At 42.4% G+C, this 22,406-nt stretch overlaps 1 protein-coding gene across 4 annotated transcripts in view; it reads right to left on the reverse strand.

The window, feature by feature from the left end:
- Positions 1-22,406, reverse strand: part of myripb (myosin VIIA and Rab interacting protein b) — a 162,946-nt gene that overhangs the window by 137,192 nt on the left and 3,348 nt on the right. For all 4 annotated transcript variants that reach the window (XM_055929163.1, XM_055929164.1, XM_055929165.1 and 1 more), the window contains exon 2: positions 9,922-10,103. In XM_055929163.1, coding sequence (XP_055785138.1) covers positions 9,922-10,031 — 110 coding nt within the window. In that variant the 5' untranslated portion in view covers positions 10,032-10,103. The remainder of the gene's footprint in view (positions 1-9,921; positions 10,104-22,406) is intronic.

Below are 22,406 nucleotides of genomic sequence, written 5' to 3' on the forward strand. Positions count from 1 at the left end.
TTCCTGAGGCAGTCCCATTCATCCCAGGTTCTACAACAAAACATTGACGGCGGAGAAGAGGGAGGAGAAGTGGGGTACTTGTCCGAATTACCTTTCCGAGAAAATTTTCATTTGGTTGTCACTGCTGTGTATATTCCCACCCAAGCCGACATCCCAACAGCTCTCAAGGAATTACATTGGACTTGAAACTGGAAACCGCATATCCTGAGGCTGCATTTATTGTAGCTGGGGACTTTAACAAAGGAAATCTGAGGAAAACGCCTCCGAAATTCAATCAACACATCTCCTGTGCTACACGTGGAGAGAACACGGTGACCATTGTTACTCTCCCTTCCGGGACGGTTACAAGGCCCTCTCCCTTTGGCAAATCCTCCCCACCTATAGACAGAAACTTAAGCAGGAATCACCCGTGGTAAGGACTGTTCAACGTTGGTCTGACCAATCGGAATCTACGCTTTGAGACTGCTCACGCGGACTGGGAACTGTTCTGGGACGTCTCTTGGAATAGTATTGCCGTTTACACCGTTTACACTGTTCATACTGTGATGATTAGAACTTATCCAAACCAAAAAAACGCAGATAGATGAGCAGTATTCGCACAAAATTGAAAGCGCATTTAACCACGGCAATGTAACTGAGAACATGGACGTGTACAAACAGACCAGCTATGACCTTCGTAGGGCAAGAGGCAAAAAACGACAGTATAGGACTAAAGTGAAGTCAACGGCTCAGAAACAAGATGCATGTGGCAGCGACTCCAGACGAAAGGGTATGCCAGCAATGTTGTGGGCCCCCACCGCTCACGAGGACTAAATGCTCCCAATCTCCGCGGCCGTAAGACATTGAAGCGCGTTAACCCTCGCAAGCCGCATCTTCCAAGCATGTGCAGACCAGCTGGCTAAGTGTTTACAGACATATTCCATCGCTCCCTATCTCAGTCTGTTGTCCCCACTTGCTTCAAGTTGTCGACAATTGTTCCTGTACCCAAGAAGGCGAAGGTAACTGAACTAAATGATTATCACTCCGTTGAATGCACTTACACTACCGTTCAAAAGTTTGGGGTCCCTTAGAAATGTCCTTGTTTTTGAAAGGAAAGCACATTTTTTGTCCATTAAAATAACATCAAATTGATCAGAAATACAGTGTAGAAATTGTTAATGTAAATGACTATTGTAGCTGGAAACTGACAATTTTTTATGGAATATCTACACAGGCCCATTATCAGCAACCATCACTCCTGTGTTCCAATGCCACGTTGTGTTAGCTAATCCAAGTTTATCATTTTAAAAGACTAATTGATCATTAGAAAACTCTTTTGCAATTATGTTAGCACAGCTGAAAACAGTTTGCGTTGTTCTGTGAAGGTAGTAGTACACAGCGTTGTACGAGAGCTTCAGTTTCTTGGCAATTTTTCGCATGAAATAGCCTTCAATTCTCAGAGCAAGAATAGACTGACAAGTTTCAGAAGAAAGGTCTTTGTTTTTGGCCATTTTGAGCCTGTAATCGAACCTACAAATGCTGATGCTCCAGATACTCAACTAGGCTAAAAAAGGCCAGTTGTATTGCTTCTTTAATCAGAACAGTTTTCAGCTGTGCATAATTGCAAAAGGGTTTTCTAACGATCAATTAGCCTTTTAAAATGATAAACTTGGATTAAATAACACAACGTGCCATTGGAACACAGGAGTGATGGTTGCTGATAATGGGCCTCTGTATGCCTATGTAGATATTTCATAACAACTCTGCCGTTTCCAGCTACAATAGTCATTTACAACATTAACAATGTCTACACTGTATTTCTGATCAATTTGATGTTATTTTAAATGGACAAAAAAAGGGGTTTTCTTTCAGAAACAAGGACATTTCTAAATGACCCCAAACGTTTGAACGGTAGTGTATATCATCATGAAGTGCCTTGAGAGTCTAGTTAAGGATAATATCACCTCCACTTTACCAGACACCCTAGACCCATTACAATTTGCATACCAACCCAACAGATCCACGGAAAACACAATCGCCATTGCACTGCACACTGTCCTATCCCACCTGGACAAGAGGAATACCTATTTAAGAATGCTGTTCATTGACTACAGCTCAGTCTTCAACACCATAGTGCCCTCTAAGCTCATCACTAAGCTTTGGGACCTGAGTCTGAACCCTTCCCTGTGAAACTGGGTCCTAGATGGGCCGAACCTAGGTGGTGATCCTCACCACTGGTGCCCCACAGGGGTGTGTGCTCAGCCCCCACCTGTTCGCCCTGTTCAACCACGAGTGAGTGGCCAGGCACGTCTCCAACTCAAACACAGCACATCACTGAGGTCATGAAATGGTCCCCTTCACACCGACAGCATGGTGAAGAAGGCGCAACAGAGCCTCTTCAACCTCAGGAGGCTGAAGAAATGTGGCTTGGCCCATAAGAACCTCCCAAACTTCTACAGATGCACCACTGAGAGCATTCTGTCGGGCTGTATCACCACCTTATACAGCAACTGCACCGCCCACAACCGCAGGGCTCTCCAGAGGGTGGTGCGGTCAGCCCAAAACTTGGACCGAGAGACTGATCAACAGCTTCTATCTCCAGGCCATCAGACTATTAAACAGTCATCCCGAGCCGGCCTCCGCCCAGTACCCTGTCCTGAACCTTAAACACTGTCACTAGCTGGCTACCACCCGGTACCCTATCCTGCACCTTAAAGACTGCTGCCCCATGTACATAGAGTAATTTAAGACTGGTCACTTTAATAATGTTTACATACTGTTTTAACCACTTTATATGTATATACTGTATTCTAGTCATGGCTCACCCTATATAACTACTGCTGTATACACATTTTCTATTCACATACTGTCTATACACACCATTCACATACATACATATTTTGGAATCTGTTTCGAAAGCTTAATTCCTGAAATCCGATCCATTTTGCCATGGGGTTTTGTAATGTGTATTTAAACACTCTATTCTTAACATAGCTCATTCTATTATTTCTACTACTGTACATTGCATTTTAGTTACACTGCTTATACACACACACACCACATGTATTTCTATACTGGTTTCTTGACATATCTCACTCTAAAATACAGTGCCTTCAGAATATTCATACCTCTTGACGTATTCCACATTTGTTGTGTTACAGCCTGAATTCAACATTTAATCAATATTTTTTTCTTCTCATAATGACAATGTCAAAACATGTTTTTTGAAATGTTGGCAAATGAAGTGAAAATGAAATACAGAGATAACTAATTTACATAAGTATTTACACACCTTTGCTATGACACTCCAAAATGAGCTCAGGTGCATTCAATTTCCTTTGACCATCCTTGAGATGGCACTACAACTTGATTGGAGTCCACATGTGGCCAATTCAATTGTTTGGACATGATTTATGAAGAACCACACCTGTCTATATAAGGTCCCACAGTTGACAGTGCATGTCAGAGCAGAAACTATACCATCAAGTCCAAGGAACTGTCCGTAGATCTCCGTGATAGAAATGTGACGAGGCATATATCTGGGGAAGGATATGCATTTTTTATAAAAACTGGGAAATTGGAAAAAATATGGAACTACCCAGACTCGACTCTGCCTAGAGCTCTGCATTTCAATATTTATTTTGAATTTATATATTTTTATTAATTGTGTATTGAATTGATTTGACCATGTCTGTACCATGTCATAATAAATATTGGCAGGTGATACAACCAACAACCCGAAAGAAAGAAAGAGACAGACAGAGACAGAGACAGAGACAAACCTTCCATAACAAAGCCGTCACTTACAGAGAGATGAAGAAGAGTCCTTTAAGCAAGCTGGTCCTGGGGCTCGGATCACAAACAGAGCCCTAGGACAGCAACACAATTAGACCCAACCAAATCATGAGAAAACAAAAAGATAATTACTTGACATATTGGAAAGATTTTACCAGAAAAAACAGAGCAAACTAGAATGCTATTTGTCCCTAAACAGAGAGTACACAGTGGCAGAATACCTGACTACTGTGACTGACCCAAAATTAAGGAAAGCTTTGACTATGTACAGACTCAGTGAGAATAGCCTTGAAATCAAGAAAGGCCGCCGTAGGCAGACCTGGCTCTCAATTGAAGGCTATGTGCACACTGCCAACAAAATGAGGTGGAAACTGAGCTGCACTTCCTAACCTCCTGCCAAATGTATGACCATATTAGAGACACATATTTCCCCCAGATTCCACAGACCCACAAATAATTTCAACACAAATCCAATTTTGATAAACTCCCATATCTATTGGGTGAAATACCACAGTGTGCAATCACAGCAGCAAGATTTGTGACCTGTTGCCACAGGAAAAGGGCAACCAGTGAAGAACAAACACCATTGTAAATACAACACATATGTTATTCTATATTCCCTTTTTTACTTTAACTATTTGCACATCATTACAACACTGTATATAGACATATGACATTTGAAATATATTTATTATTTTGGAACTTTTGTGAGTGTAATGTGAGTGTAATGTCATTTTCTATTGTCTATTTCACTTTTGTTTATTATCTATTTCACTTGCTATTGCAATGTAAACATACGTTTCCCACGCCAATAAAGCCCCTTGAATTTAGTTGAGAGAGGAGAGAGGAAAGGTATCGGTCTACACGGGACAAAGGAATAGCAAATTAGCCACCAGACATCGTTAAATTATAATGCTATTTTTTACCTTGCATGGACCACAAGCTTCACACAGACAGGATTGTAAAATGCAGACACTTGACTTTCGTCGACGGCAGTAAAGACAGACTTGTCAAGGCTCATTAATAGCATTGTCTCGGAGCTGGGTAAAGGCGGAGCATGGGGAGAGTAATTGGCATTATCATGTCAGGAAAAGGCAAAGTCCTTTAATGGCTCAATCTCCTGTATCTCCAGAAGTAATTACTGCTACCGCAGGCAGAAGCAAAGAAGAGGGAACAATCTGGGCAGAAGCTTGGAAACAAAGAGTGGTGGATGGATAGTCGTTTTGATCATTCCTCCTGGCCCTTGGGAGTCATAGTGCTGTTTATTAAGCAATCCATCTCTGACTGAGCTCTGGGGCTGAGACTCTGTTCCCCGTGCTGGTTTAATGAGACACACTCCAGCAGGCTGGCTACAGTGACAGGTGGAAACAGGCCAGAGGTTGGACAGCTAATGCTGTGACTGTACATCATAATTGGGTCAAAAATGATCACACTCAATCAGAGAATGGAACACATCATGATGCAACGGCTCATCGTGCTGTTTGATCAAGCATTTTCAACGGAACTATACTGTAGGACTCAGCATTCCAATATTTAACAATGTTGACATACAGTAGCAATCCATTCTAAACAATTTAACTCATTGGCATTACAATCAGTGAGAGAACTCAGCTTCAGCAGTAGTAGTAGGAACACGTAGCACGTTTAAGAAGTCAATTAATTTCACTGTTGAGGTCAACCCGGGACTTATATTGCAGGACTTCATTCGTCCAGGAAAGCTGAGATTGTAGCCAGGTTTGATTACATGCACATCATTTGAATATTTACATTTTTCTGACAGGCCAGTACTTATCTGACAGAAGGTAATATCAATTAAGTTTCTAAACATTTCTTAGTAGACAACACGAGGGAAATAAAAAATGGAGCATTCAAAGTGCCAGCTGACACTTGTTAATTAGCCTTGTGAAGGATTCATGGGACACTTTATAACTCAGACGGGCTGGCGTCATTTAAAAAAGAAGAAACCAACGTCAGCCACGCATGGAGGGCAAAACCCCTGGGGGGTTTCGCCCTCGTTTGTTTGGGGGAAGACACCCTGAAACAACCGAATACCATCTGCTACTGTTTTCATAGGTACAATGGCTTTGTTATTATTAATGTAATGTTCACAACAGTACTTTTCTTACGACTGTGTTTCATATCAAAAGGAAAACAACAGGCTTTGTTTTCTGGTGTTATAACCTAGTCACTTGGAACATTGTGAAATGTGTAATTCTGGGTTGATCCTTCTTATCAAGCAGGTGCCCGGCACAAATATATCAATGCCGGTTGAATGAAAGCGTAAACACACACACACACAACCATATTTTTATTAGCGCACACACACACATTCGGAAAGTGCATTCGGAAGGTTTTCAGACCCCTTGACTTTTTCCACTTTGTTACATTACAGCCTTATTCTAAAATATATATTTTTAAATCCCTCAACCAATCTACACACAATAGTCCATTACGACCAAGCAAAAACAGGTTGAGAAATGTTTGCATATTTGTGAAAAATAAAAAACTGAAATATCACATTTACATAAGTATTCAGACCCTTTACTCAGTACTTCATTGAAGCACCTTCTGCAGCGATTACAGCCTCAAGTCTTCTTGGGTATGACGCTACAAGCTTGGCACACCTGTATTTGGGGAGTTTCTCCCATTCTTCTCTGTAGATCCTCTCAAGCTGGATGGGGAGCACCGTTGCAGAGTTATTTTCAGGTCTCTCCAGAAATTCAAGTCCGGGCTCTGGCTGGGCAACTCAAGGACAATCAGAGACTTGTCCCGAAGCCACTCCTGCATTGTCTTGGCTGTGTGCTTAGGGTCGTTGTCCTGCTGGAAGTTGATCCTTCGCCCCAGTCTGAGATCCTGAGCGCTCTGGAACAGGTTTTCATCAAGAATCTCTCTGTACTTTGCTCCGTTCATCTTTCCCTTGATTGACTAGTCTCCCCGTCCCTGCCGTTGAAAAACATCCCCACAGCATGATACTGCCACCACCATGCTTCACCGAAGGGATGGTGCCAAGTTTCCTCCAGATGTGACACTTGGGATTCAGGCCAAAGAGTTCAATCTTGGTTTCATCAGATCAGAGAATCATGTTTCTCATGGTCTGAAAGTCTTTTAGGTGCATTTTGGCAAACTCCAAGCGGGCTGTCATGTACCTTTTACTGAGGAGTGGCTTCCGTCTGGCCACTCTACCATAAAGGCCTGATTGGTGGAGTGCTGCAGAGATGGTTGTCCTTCTGGAAGGTTCTCCCATCTCCACAGAGGAATTCTGGAGCTCTGTCAGAGTGACCATCAGGTTCTTGATCACCTCCTTGATCAAGGCCCTTCTCCCCTGATTGCTCTGTCTGGCCGAGCGGCCAGCTCTAGGAAAGGTATTGGTGGTTCTAAACTTCTTCCATTTAAGAATGGAGGCCACTGTGTTCTTGGGGACCTTCAATGCTGCAAAAATGTTTTGGTACCCTTCCCCAGATCTGTGCCTCAACACGATCCTGTCTAGGAGCTCTACGAACAATTCCTTCGACTTCATGGCTTAATTTTTGCTCTGACATGCACTGTCAAATGTGGGACCTTATATAGACAGGTGTGCGCCTTTCCAAATCATGTCCAATCAATAGAATTTACCACAGGTAGACTCCAATCAAGTTATAGAAACAGCTCAAGGATGATCAATGGAAACGGGATGCACCTGAGCTCAATTGAGGCTCTGAATACTTATGTAAAGACGGTATTTCTAATTTTAAATATATCAAAAAAAAATTCAATACAAATGTTTTCACTGTCATTATGGGGAATTGTGTGTAGATTGGATTTAATAAAGATTTATTCATAATTTTAGAATAAGGCTGTAACAAAATGTGGAAAAATTCAAAGGGTCTGAATACTTTCCAAATGCACTGTACATTTATACTAGCAGACACACAAAACCATATTTCTATGAACTGTCGTTGTGATTCTAATACAGCATAGACATCTCTGGATGATTGTCACACAGATTACCACACCATTTTCGGCTTGGGTTTGAAAATCCAAGTCGAATCAGAATCATTCATAATGTAAAACAGGCATGAAATGAGAGAACACACTTGTCCCAGTCTGTGTGATTGACTGTGCATGTGGTCTGCTTCTTGAGATGCATTGGCCTCAATCATGGTGCCAAAGAAGTGGACCCCTGAGAATGAAATCACTGCCATTAAGACATTATTGTGCACTTGAACCTAACTGTATGGAGCTCCCAGCATTCCCTGCACTCAAACCAACCTCAACCGCAGGAGTGTGATAGACGTGTGACTGAATTTGAGCGGGTGTTCAGCACTGCTCAGAGAGCCCTCGACTGGGAACTATCGATTTCTCAAGAGCAAAGATTATTGCACACCGTTGATTCTGTTATGAAACAGAGAGAGAGTCTACAGAGAAACTAAACGTAATTACTTTTTGGAACAATAGAGACACCAAATCGAACAAAGAAAACAAAGGACGTTTCTCAATTTGTTGTCAGTGGGCTTCTAGTATATTCAAGACAGTTACACGGTCTTTCAAAACACTTTGCTCCAGATTGCGTGTCCAGCAAAGTTACCTTGATTATTTATTTCATGAGCCCCTGTATTGCCAATGAACATGTGCATGTTTTCCCACCCTTACATCCATTTAGTTTTTAAAATGGGGAGAAACACCAATATTGGCTCGACATCGTGTTTTTCAAAGGCTTCTTTGTTTTTGATCATTTGAAAGAGCTTGCGAGAGAGAAAATATTGTATTTCACAGTAATTCACGGAGAAGCGAGCCAGCTGTAGCCCAGTCTTGATTAGACGAGGCTCAAAACCTCTGCTGCCTGCTGTCTGGTCAATAATAATGCATCCTTGATTCAGCCCTACCCTCGTAAGCAGAGTGAATGTGAGATTACAGAGTCTGGCATCGCAAGATATAATAATGTTATTGTATAACCGACTGAAATAATTCCAATACAAATCATCCCATGGCAGGTCATCCCTGTGGTGTTCTGTAGTATGATAGGCCTTTAAGATAAAACTGCCAAGAAGTGTAAAAAGCTACAGTGGAAAAACACTATTGGGCTCTTGATCAAACGTTGGGACAGGGGAGCATAATACTTATCCACAAAAAAAAATTCTGTAGGAAGTGAAACTTGACAACCCTCAAATATGTACACATATTTCCATATTCAGTTTGATAGATTTGTATAATCATTTCTGAATGGCTCGAGGCATCCACCGGGATCATCGCAACATAGGCTTGCTGATGCATCACAAACCAGACGGTCTGATCTGCCAATACGTTTGATGACAGTTCCCCACAGGAGACTGTCAACATCACAACACTGTATCCCCTAGCTGCAGCCTGTCACACAGAGAGAGCGGGAGAGATGGAGGGGAGGGGGGGGGAAGGAGGAGAGGGAGTAAGACTGGGATGTATTCATCACGCCGACTCTGTCGTTTATTAAACGGAAGCAAACGGAACGAAACGGGGCGGGACCTACCTGAATTTTTTCCATTGGAAAACTGTTGGTTTGCTCTGTTTTCTACCGTTTGGTTCTTAAAAACGGTAAACGATTTCCGGAATGAATACGCCCCTGTTGTAGTTACAGCCTGTCAGAGGGTGAGGGATGGAGGTCGGGAGGAAATGTGAAGAGAGGGACAGAGGAGAAGGAGGAGAGGGGGGAAGCCTGTCGCATCTGACAGAAGGAACTGTCTCTCAGGGGTGTGTGAAGAAGAACAGCATTCTGAGGCACTCTGAGACCTGACCCCGAGACCCCTACAGTATCTGACATCCACACAGTCTGGCTAGGCGTAAGAGACAGTCACAACTGATTCCCTCTTTACATCCAGCAGCATCAGCACAACTATCTCTCCCCAAACTCAGAAAAAGTCAGGCAGGTATGTCACAGATTAGGATAGCACAGCTATCAGCAAAAATGTGTGTATTAAAGGGGTTCGTATACCAGGTAGAGTCCTGGGGGCACCACATTTTTGTTAATTTACAACTCGTGTTTTAAGTGGTAAATTGGTTTACACAGGAGTAAAATGTTACCAAATATCGTACATTTTCTCAAATATCTGAACAGCAAATCCCTCTTTTAACACAATGGGGGGGCCCATCCTGCATTCCCGACCTCACATCAATCCCCACAGTTCCCCAGCTCACCTGAGCCTGTCCTCCTCCTTCTTCCTCAGCTTCATGTCCCTCTGCACCACCTTCAGCACGTGATCTGCCTCATTGCCCGTCAAGCCCGACAGGTCCAGCTTGCGCCCCATCTCTCCTGGCCTTGCCAACGCCACAGGGTACTGCTGCAGGGGGGCACTCGGGAGGCCGGGGCAGGGACAACCCTGCACAGGGGAGGAGGTAGAGGGGGTTTAGAGAGAGAAGTGGTGGAGACGGTCCATAACTGTGTCTATCAAAACTTTCTACATTAAATGTTCCAGTGGTTTTGTATTGTGTTATGTTGTACTGTTGTGTATTGATGACTAGGGATGCATGGAATCGGATGATACTAGCTAAAAATACCAACATCGGCATCGGCCCGATGTCCAGTTTAACGCCAATGTGCAAAACCGATGTCAAAGCTGACCTGCATACCTATATAATGCAGGTATATGACATAATGACACCACGAAAAATATAGCCTAACCTAGCCCACAATGTCTGCTGTGTGGATCTATTTTGAAGTTTCAAAGGAAGATAACAAAAAGGCCATCTGCAACATTTGTGCTGCTATTATTTCCCGAGGACGGGAGAAAGTGAAATCCACAAACCTAACTACTCATTTGAAAGTGCATCACCCCCAGACGTTTAGCGACTACTTAGAACAAAAGCAGAAAAAAACTAAGCGCACACTTCCAACAACTTAACAAGTTGAAGTCGAGCAGTCATTTGAAAGAGTAAGAACATTTCAGCGAGACAACTCAAAGGCGAAATCCATTAAAGCCAAGATAATGGAATTCATTGCCCTTGACAATCAACCGTTCTCTGTCATGGATGATGTTGGCTTTCGCCGACTGGTCGAACACCTCGAGCCCCGGTACACACTACCAAGCAGGCACTATTTTTCAGATGTTGCCCTACCGGAGTTACACAGTATTGTTGAAACGCACATCCATGAGCTACTTGTCACTGCTATTAGCTTCACGACTGACATTTGGACCAGCGATGTCAGACCCATGAGTATGCAGAGTCTGACAGCACAGTGGGTTGACGAGGATTTCGCACTGAGGAAAGCCTTATTGCATGCTCAAGAATGTGCTGGTTCTCATACCGCTGCTGCCATTTCAATGGCATTTGAGAACATGTTTGAAACTTGTAAACATGAACACACTCCAAGCTCCATTCGAACAACTGGCTTGAGAAATATGCTCATCAACTGCGTCTGCAGCAGACGTGATACCCTCTGTCATGGCATTGAAACGCCTGATCAACCAAATTACCGACACAGACCGTGGGGTTGTAAAAGTTGCAAAAGTACACTACTAGAGGCTGTGAACAAGCGATTCGGTGGCATTCTCTCTGAGACTATTTACTGTGTCGCAACCATGCACGAGGGTAGGTACAAGGGCCGCTACGTCGATGCAGACAAGAAACAGGGTTTACGTGAAATGTTAGACACAGCTGGACAAGATGGAAACGGACACAGTGACAGTGCAAACCGAGTAAGAGGACCCACGACAGAAGAGGCCACGGACAGACAGACAGCTGAAACTTCACTGCTTGACATGTATGATGAAATCCTGGTTGAGAATGAAATGACTGAACAAATGAACAACAAAACAACACAGCAAGTGAAAGAAATAGGTTTTGGTTATGTTTTACTGGTAATGTTGACATAAGGAAATGCCAACAAAATAAATGTTTGGTCAGTGTGTGTTTCAACTATTTAACTAGAATGCTTAAAAGGCCACTACAAATTTTAAATAAATAAATACATATCGGTATCGGGTTTTATGGCAAGGAAAATATTGGATATCGATATCGGCCCAATTTTTCATATCGGTGGATCCCTATTGATGACCTCACAAAACGCATTTCTATGTAAATGGACAATAAAGTTATCATATGGCACAAGCGTATGAGTGTGGATGCAGCACATCCCTATTGAGTGAGATGAGAGGGGATGGAGAGAATGGAGATTCATAAGATCCGACAATTATGTGCTACATTATTGACCTAGACTACATGAAGACCTTCTCCTCTCTTCATTCATCACTTAATTTACACAGTCTTGCTCAAGCCTCATCAGAACCTTTTTGACAAGGTTTTTTTTAATTGTATTTATTTATTTAACCTTTATTTAACTAGGAAAGTCAGTTAAGAACACATTCTTATTTACAATGACGGCCTAGAAACAGTGGGTTAACTGCCTTGTTCAGGGGCAGAATGACAGATTTTTACCTTGTCAGCTCGGGGATTCGATCAAGCAACCTTTCAGTTACTGGTCCGATGCTCTAACCACTAGGCTACCTGCCGCCCCTAGGCTACCTGCCACCCCTAGGCTACCTGCCGCCCGTTGGCTACCTGCCGCCCGTTGGCTACCTGCCGCCCGTTGGCTACCTGCCGCCCGTTGGCTACCTGCCGCCCCTAGGCTACCTGCCGCCCGTTGGCTACCTGCCGCCCGTTGGCTACCTGCCGCCCGTTGGCTACCTGCCGCCCGTTGGCTACCTGCCGCCCCATGGAAGGATAGGCAATATATCCAGTTGGTTGCAGACTGGAAGGTGACAGTTGCCGTTCGCCATGTCAAAGCTATCTAATTGGAAATCAATTTCCAATATCATATTGTATGTTAAAAACACATCTCTGGAAGGTGTGTACAAATCAAATCAAAGTTTATTTGTCACGTGCGCCCAATACAACAGGTGTAGACCTTACAGTGAAATGCTTTCTTACAGGCTCTAACCAATAGTGCAAAAAAGGTATTAGGGGAACAATAGGTAAGTAAAGAAATAAAACAACAGTAAAAAGACAGACTATATACAGAAGCGAGGCTATAAAGGTAGCGAGGCTACATACAGACACTGGTTGGTCAGGCTGATTGAGGTAGTTTGTACATGTAGATATGGTTAAAGTGACTATGCATATGGTGAACAGAGAGTAGCAGTAGCGTAAAAGAGGGGTTGGCGGGTGGTGGGACACAATGTAGATAGCCCGTTTAGCCAATGTGCGGGAACACTGGTTGGTCGGCCCAATTGAGGTAGTATGTACATGAATGTATAGGTAAAGTATAGGCATATATGATAAACAGAGAGTAGCAGCACAGTAAAAAGAGGGGTTGGGGGGGGGGGGGGGGGGGGGCACACAATGCAAATAGTCCGGGTAGCCATTTGATATGGCTTGGGGGTAAAAACTGATGAGAAGCCAGATCAAGGTGTGTAATACTGGCATTTGTGGGATATATTTTCAGGAGGGTGCTCTACACACAGTGTGAACTCCTTCATTGAAATGTGTGTTTGTGTGCATGTACGTTAGTTTGTGGCCTTATGCGGGGGTGAAAGTAGATTTAATTTCTTAACGTACTGGACATCCAAGTTCGCAACTTTTTTTTATAGTCTAGGTGTGTAATCATAGAATTACAAATATAATCCCAATTTCATATATGATGTCTATGGGCTAGTAGCCTAGGCCGGGTAAAGATTTGTCATATCACTTTTAACATGCATTATATTTTAACATAAGCAGCGCTAAGCTCATAGTGGCTTAGAGTAGGCCTAGGTTATTATCACGTTTTAGGGAAGACCCAGATGCAGAGTTTGTCAAAATAACACATGTTTATAACTAGAACAGGAGGCAGGCAAAACGACAGGTCAAGGGCAGGTTGAGGTCAGTAATTCAGATCAGAGTCTAAAAGGTACAGAATGGCAGGCAGACTCAGGGCAAGCATAATGGTCAAAAACGGGAAAACTAGAAAACAGGAACTAGAAACAGACAGGAGCAAGGGGAAAACCGCTGGTAGGCTTGACGAACAAAACGAAATGGAAACAGACAAACAGAGAACACAGGTATAAATACACTGGGGATAATGGGGAAGATGGGCGACACCTGGAGAGGGGTGTAGACAAGCATAAAGACCGGTGAAACAGATCAAGGTGTGACTACCCCCACTCTAGGGGTGCCACCTGGTCTCCTACCTGGGCGCATACCTGGTTGACCGGGGTGCCAGCGTTGGAAATCAGCGATGAGACTTTTACCCCTGGCCTTCTATGCCTTTGATATATTGCTTATTTATATCTTAAGTTGACAGAGAACAGCTAACTTTTATCCTCAACACTGGAGCTCCCTAGGGGTGCATGCTCAGTCTCCTCCTGTACTCCCTGTTCACCCACGACTGCATGGCCAGGTACGACTCCAACACCATCATTAAGTTTGCAGACGACACAACAGTGGTAGGCCTGATCACCGTCAACGACGAGACAACCTATAGGGAGGAGGTCAGAGACCTGGCCGGGTGGTGCCAGAATAACAACCTATCCCTCAAAGTAACCAAGACTAAGGAGATAATTGTGGACTACAGGAAAAGGAGGACTGAGCACGCCCCAATTCTCATCGACGGGGCTGTAGTGGAGCAGGTTGAGAGCTTCAAGTTTCTTGGTGTCCACATCAACAACAAACTAGAATGGTCCAAACACACCAAGACAGTCGTGAAGAGGGCACGACAAAGCCTATTCCCCCTCAGGAAACTAAAAAGATTTGGCATGGGTCCTGAGATCCTCAAAAGGTTCTATAGCTACAACATTGAGAGCATCCTGACAGGTTGCTTCACTGCCTGGTACGGAAATTGCTCGGCCTCTGACCGCAAGGCACTACAGAGGGTAGTGCATACGGCCCAGTACATCACTGGGGCTAAGCTGCCTGCCATCCAGGACCTCTACACCAGGCGGTGTCAGAGGAAGGCCCTAAAAATTGACCTCAGCCACTTCAGTCATAGACTGTTCTCTCTACTATCGCATGGCAAGCGGTACCGAAGTGCCAAGTCAAGGACAAAAAGGCTTCTCAAAAAGGCTTCTCAATTCCAGAAAATTATGTCATGGCTTTAGAAGCTTCTGATAGGCTAATTGACATAATTTGAGTAATTTGGAGGTGTACCTGTGGATGTATTTCAAGGCCTACCTTCAAACTCAGTGCCTCTTTGCTTGACATCATGGGAAAATCAAAAGAAACCTCAGAAAAAAAGCATAATGTTGTGGGGGTGCTTTGCTGCAGGAGGGACTGGTGCACTTCACAAAATAGATGGCATCATGAGAGGGGAAAATTATGTGGATATATTGAAGCAACATCTCAAGACATCAATCAGGAAGTTAAAACTTGGTCGCAAATGGGTCTTCCAAATGGACAGTGACCCCAAGCATACTTCCAAAGTTATGGCATAATGGCATAAGGACATCAAAGTCAAGGTATTGGAGTGGCCATCACAAAGCCCTGACCTCAATCCTATAGAACATTTGTGGGCAAAACTGAAAAAGCATGTGCGAGCAAGGAGGCCTACAAACCCGACTCAGTTACACCAGCTCTGCCACTTATTGTGGGAAGCTTGTGGAAGGCTACCTGAAACGTTTGACCCAAGTTAAACAATTTAAAGGCAATGCTACCAAATACTAATTGAGTGTATGTAAACTTCTGACCCACTGGGAATGTGATGAAATAAATAAAAAACTGAAATAAATAATTCTCTCTACTCTTACTCTGACATTTCACATTCTTAAAATAAAGCGGTGATCCTAACTGACCTAAGACAGGGAATTTTTACTAGGATTAAATGTCAGGAATTGTGAAAAACTGAGTTTAAATGTATTTGGCTAAGGCGTATGTAAACTTCTGACTTCAACTGTAAGTACATTTTAGAAATTCCATTTACTTGTGATACTTAAGTATATTTAAAACCAAATACTCAAGTCGTATTTTACTCGGAGACTTTCAATTCTGAGTCATTTTCTAATACGATATCTTTACTTTTACTCAAGTATGACAGTTCAGTACTTTTCCCACCAATGCTGCTCGACTTGGGCTGGAGCACACCGGTAGTGCGTTCCAGTACCTTAAATGATCTACTACTTGAGTTCCTGCACCTCTTATAGAATATTAGCATAAAAGTTCCTGCACCTAACACTGCACCAAATACCCAAGTTTCAGACTCCTAATTATCCTTACACCTCTGAAGACTAGCCACTTCCATAACACTAAAAGTTGGTTTCTCCTTCCACCGATTGTAGGATAGAACCCCTACACTACTGGGGTGCTAATTATTTCACGAAATACAGAGAAGACTAAGTGTTTACTATATAAAAATGCTTTTATTTGCATTTATTGTATATATTTTTTTTGTTCAACAAAATAGGTCAAAAGTCCAATTATAAAATACAACATCTCTAATTAATTACAAATAAGTGTACAAGATAACATAATAAAACAAATACAAATCTAAAAGTAATAGAAAATGAAATTAAATAACCTAAAACACAATTGCACTGCATTGCCTGTTTTTATCTGTTTTTATCATGACTTCTCAATACTGAATTTCTACTTCTTATCATTAAAGATTTTCTGACTTACATGTACACACTCAGAAACAGGCCATTTTAAGCAGTGTGAATATAGCTTAAAACAGTACTGGCACCCAAAATGAGTACCGGCACCTATTGCTAAGTCAAGCACAGTGAATGGAGAAAAAAAAATACTTCCAATACCTCCATCTCCTAATGTCCACAGTGGGAAAGTGTCCTGGCATTTTCTATTGTATATCCCACTCTGAAGGTTGCAATACCATGCTGTTCTTTCCTTGTATTTCTGCCTGATTGGAACCTGCTTTCTGAACACAAATTTTCTGAGTCCTGTTCAGATGCACATGAGTGGCTTCAAGGCACCCCGTGGTACAATACCTGTGTCCCTCCTGATAAAAAAAGAATCCTGGTGATGACAGAGAGAGCAAGTGGAGAATACAGTCCAAGGCCATCAATCGTCCTACCCCTGGCTCTGGACTTCCTCTAGCTGATTGCTCGGTCTCTGACGTACAGAAGGAGAAAAGAACAGAGCTATTTGGTCTATTGTACTGTATCTGCCTTGGGGAGGGCCATATAGGTGGGTAGCTAGTACAGTCATAGTCTGCATCCCAAATGGCACCCTATTCCCTACATAGTGCACTCCTTTTGACCATGGCCCAAAACACAATTACTGTATAGACTAGAGGGAAAATGCATCATTACTCACAACCCACAGGGGGAGGCAATTATTCAGTCCTGCTTTTTGTAGCCATGTCAAGGACAGTGGGTGGAGGGCATCAATTACGCCAGTGTGTGTGTTTGAGTGTGTGCGTGTGTCAGTGCGCATCTGCTCGCCGCGGTGACTCAGAGATTTAGGCTCCGTGGAAGCCACCGTTCACACTCCCCACAAGAATGTTTCCATTGATGATGCATTCCTGAATCCAGCAGCACAGTGGGATGTGTGAGTTACACACAGTTTGCGTCCCAAATGGGTCAAAAGTAGTGCACTATGTAGGGAATAGGGTGCCATTTCAAATCAAATCAAAGTTTATTTGTCACGTGCGCCGAATACAACGGGTGTAGATCTTACAGTGATATGCTTACTTACAGGCCCCAACCAATAGTGCGAAAAAAAGGTATATGTGTGTGTGTAAGTAAAGAAATAAAACAACAGTAAAAAGACATTTGAAAATAAGAGTAGCTAGGCTATATACAGACACCGGTTAGTCAGGCTGATTGAGGTAGTATGTACATATAGGTATGGTTAAAGTGACTATGCATATGGTGAACAGAGAGTAGCAGTAGTGTAAAAAAGAGGGGTTGGCGGGTGGTGGGACACAATGCAGATAGCCCGGTTAGCCAATGTGCGGGAGCACTGGTTGGTCGGCCCAATTGAGGTAGTATGTACATGAATGTATAGTTAAAGTGACTATGCATATATGATAAACAGGGAGTAGCATCAGCGTAAAAGAGGGGTTGGGGGGGGACACAATGCAAATAGTCCGGGTAACCATTTGGTTACCTGTTCAGGATTCTTATGGCTTGGGGATAAAAACTGTTGAGAAGCCTTTTTGTTCTAGACTTGCCACTCCGGTACCGCTTGCCATGCGGTAGTAGAGAGAACAGTCTATGACTGGGGTGGCTGGGGTCTTTGACAATTTTTAGGGCCTTCCTCTGACACCGCCTGGTGTAGAGGTCCTGGATGGCAGGCAGCTTTGCCCCAGTGATGTACTGGGCCGTACGCACTACCCTCTGAAGTGCCTTGCGGTCGGAGGCCGAGCAATTGCCATACCAGGCAGTGATGCAACCGGTCAGGATGCTCTCGATGGTGCAGCTGTAAAACCTTTCGAGGATCTGAGGACCCATGCCAAATCTTTTCAGTCTCCTGAGGGGGAATAGGTTTTGTCGTGCCCTCTTCACGACTGTCTTGGTGTGCTTGGACCATGTTAGATTGTTGGTGATGTAGACGCCAAGGAACTTGAAGTGCTCAACCTGCTCCACTACAGCTTCCCTTTGTAGTCTGTAATGGTTTGCAAGCCCTGCCACATCCGACGAGCGTCAAAGTCGGTGTAGTACGATTTCATCTTAGTCCTGTATTGATGCTTTACCTGTTTGATGGTTCGTCGGAGGGCATAGGGGGATTTCTTATAAGCTTCCGGGTTAGAGTCCCGCTCCTTGAAAGCGGCAGCTCTACCCTTTAGCTAATGTGTTGTATTGGATTTGCCCCAAACATAACACTTTGTATTCAGGACAAAAAGCTTAATTGCTTTGCCACATTTTCTGCGGTATTAATTGAGTGCCTTGTTGCAAACAGGATGCATGTTTTGGAATATTTTTATTCCATACAGACTTCCTAATTTTCACTTTGTCAATCAGGTTAGTATTGTGGAGTAACTACAATGTTGTTGAGCCATCCTCAGTTTTTTCCTATCACAGCCATTAAACTCTGTAACTGTTTTAAAGTCACCATTGGCCTCATGGTGAAATCCCTGAGAGGTTTCCTTCCTTCAATTGAGTTAGGAAGGATGCCTGTATCTTAGTAGTGACTGTAAGGGGTGCGTAACCGGTGGCAGGGAAGTCAGACGCAGGAGAGCAGAACTAAGTAATAGCCGAAGCAGTTTAATAGCAAAACCAACAGCATAAAGAGTAACAAGACATGGGTACAAAACCTGCCGCGCACCAGTCAACATGTGCACAAGCGCTTACAATAAACAATCCCACACAAAGACATGGGGGGAACAGAGGGTTAAATACACAACAAGTAAATGAGGGAATTGAAACCAGGTGTGAGGAAAAACAAGACAAAACAACAAATGGATCGATGATGGCTAGAAGACCGGCGAGGCTGACCGCCGCCCAAACAAGGAGAGGACCCGACTTCGGCGGAAGTCGTGATAGTGACTGGGTGTATTGATACACGATCCAAAGTGTAATTAATAACTTCATCATGCTCAAAGGGGAATTCAATGTCGGCTTTTTTTCATTTTTACCCATCTACCAATAGGTGCCATTCTTTGCGAGACATTGGAAAACCTCCCTGATCTTTGAGGTTGAATCTGTGTTTGAAATTTACTGCACTGAGGGACCTTACAGATAATTGTAGGTGTGGCGTACAGAGATGAATGAGGTAGTCGTTCAAAAATCTTGTTAAACACCGTTATTGCACACAGAGTGAGTCCATTTATGCTTGCCATAACAACGGTGTTGAAGACATTTCAGATTCTTCATTTTTCATTCATTTGTAAATATTTTGAAATAATAATTACACTTTGACATTATAGGGTATTGTGAGTAGGCCAGTCACAAAAATAATACTTATGTAAATTAGATATTTCTGTATTTAATTTGCAATAAATTTGCAAAAATGTCTAAAACCATGTTTTCACGTTGTTGTTATGCGTTTATCTGTGTAGATGAGTGAGAAAAACAAAACAATTCAATCATTTTAAATTCAGGATGTAACACAACAAAATGTTTTTAAAAAGTCAAGGGGTGTGAATACTTTCTGAAAGCACTGTATTTAACAAAACTGAGGGAGATTTGACTGTAATTCTGTTAACAATCTTTGCATCTACACAGTTCTTCCATTATTTTTTTTTGTGAAATGATCTGCGTAAATAGTTAAAAGTAGTCCTTGGGCATAGAGTTCTATGTTTTTTTTAAACTTGAAATAAAATGGTTTTGGTTTCACATAAAGAACCAGTCAAAAGTTTGGACACATCTACTCATTCATGGGTTTTTTTTTTTATTATTTTTTAAACAATTTTCTCCATTGTAGAATAATTGTGAAGACATCAAAACGATGAAATCATGTAGTAAACAAAACAAAGTGCTAAACAAATCAAAATATATTTCAGATTTTATATTCTTCAAAGTAGCCACCCTTTGCCTTGATGACAGCTTTTCACACTCTTGGCAATCTCAACCGCTTCACCTGGAATGCTTTTCCAACAGTCTTGAAGGACTTCCCACATATGCTGAGCACTTGTTGGCTGCTTTTCCTTCACTCTGTGGTCCAACTCATCCCAAACCATCTCAAAAGGTTGGGTGATTGTGGAGGCCAGGTCAACTGATGCAGCAATCCATCACTCTCCTTCTTGGTCAAATAGCCCTTACACAGCCTGGAAGTGTGTTTTGGGGCATTGTCCTGTTGAAAAACAAATGGTAGTTCTACTAAGTGCAAACCAGATGGGATGGCGTATCGCTGCAGAATGCAGTGGTAGCCATGCTGGTTAAGTATGCCTTGAATTCTAAATAAATCACAGACAGTTTCAACAGCAAAGCACCCCCACACCATCACACCTTCTCCTCCTCCATGCTTCACGGTGGGAACCACACATGCGGAGGTCATCTGTTCACCTACTCCGCGTCTCACAAAGACACAGCGCTTGGAACCAAAAATCTCAAATTTGGACTCATCATACCAAAGGACAGATTTCCACCGGTTAAATGTCCATTGTTTTTGTTTCTTGGCCCAAGCAAGTCTCTTCTTATTATTGGTGTCCTTTAGTAGTGGTGTCTTTGCAGCAATTCGACCATGAAGGCCTGATTCACGCAGTCTGCTCTGAACAGTTTGATGTTGAGATGTCTGTTACTTGAACTCTGTGAAGCATTTATTTGGGCTGCGATTTCTGAGGCTGGTAACTCTAACTTATCCTCTGCAGCAGAGGTAACTCTGGGTCTTCCTTTCCTGTGGCGGTCCTCATGAGAGCCAGTTTCATCATAGCGCTTGATAGTTTCTGCGACTGCACTTGAAGAAACTTTAAAGTTATTGATATTTGATGTATTTACTGACCTTCATGTCTTAAAGTAATGATGGACTGTTGTTTCTCTTTGCTTATTTGAGCCATTCTTGACATAATATGGACTTGGTATTTTACCCAATAGGGCTATCTTCTGTATACCACCCCTACCTTGTCAACACTACTGATTGGCTCAAACGCATTAAGAACGAAAGAAATTCCACAAATTAACAAGGCACACCTGTTAATTGAAATGGATTCCAGGTGACTAACTCATGAAGCTGGTTGAGAGAATGGCAAGAGTGTGCAAAGCTGTCATCAAGGCAAAGGGTGGCTAATTTTGAAGAATCTCAAATCTCAAATATATTTTGATTTGTTTAACACTTTTTTGGTTACTACATTATTCCATGTGTTATTTCATAGTTTCTATGTCTTCACTATTATTCTATAATGTAGAAAATAGTGAAAATAAAGAAGAACCCTGGAATGATTCCTTTACTGTGGAATTGCCCTAGTTTTACATCACCAATACATGGATAGCCTAACCCGAACTAATGAGTCATCAACACAGACACCATCAATCCCACAATGCAACTCCTCATTGGGGGGGTTCACTTTTTTCCCTTGACATGGTAAAAAAAACTCAAGCATAGATTGCTAACTTTTTTCTAATTGGCAGACAGAAACTAGAGTCCATGAGAACTTGGTCTAATAGAATTGCACCGATTGGCCTACAGGGGGCACTGTTATAAGCATTCTCACTTAAAAACCATTCTCACATATCCACCGCCCCGTTTGACAGAGACTTGAAACTTTGTATGTACATGTCTTTACTCATGCTGAACAAATGTGCCTTCTTTTTTGAAAACCTTTCCCAATAACAACACATTCAGTACGTAGGCCCTTGGTATATTTCTTAATTTAGTTTGAGAAAAGATAAGGGATTGGTTTAGAGATGGCTGAGAAATGTATAAGTCAGGAAATCTGATTTTATGTGTCCATTTAAACCCTTTGAAAAACCACTTCACAATGGCCTATCAACTTGAAACGGTTTAGGGTATCAAAGACATTACCACGATACACCATGTTAACTTTGGCATTGATATCTTAAAAAATAAGGCAACTATTAATGATTCACTTTTTGGACAATGTAACGCTAATGCTTAAAATATTCCTAACAAATCTGAGTAAAAGTTAGATTAACTCTAAATTTGGTTTTTGGACTCATCACAATAATAATCATAGATGTATTTTATACTGCGCTTGTCATTACAAAGAGAATCTCAAAGACGCTGTAAAAACAACAAAAAATGAATGTAGAGATTTGGCAGGTCTTGGGTGATGGTATTCCACAGCTTCAGATGATAAGGTGTTGTTCAGCCAGTCAGACAAATCAACAATCTGATTTTACATGTCCATTTAAACCACT

The sequence above is a fragment of the Salvelinus fontinalis genome, chromosome 7 (assembly GCF_029448725.1).
Source record: "Salvelinus fontinalis isolate EN_2023a chromosome 7, ASM2944872v1, whole genome shotgun sequence".
NCBI classification, from domain to species: Eukaryota; Metazoa; Chordata; class Actinopteri; order Salmoniformes; family Salmonidae; genus Salvelinus; species Salvelinus fontinalis.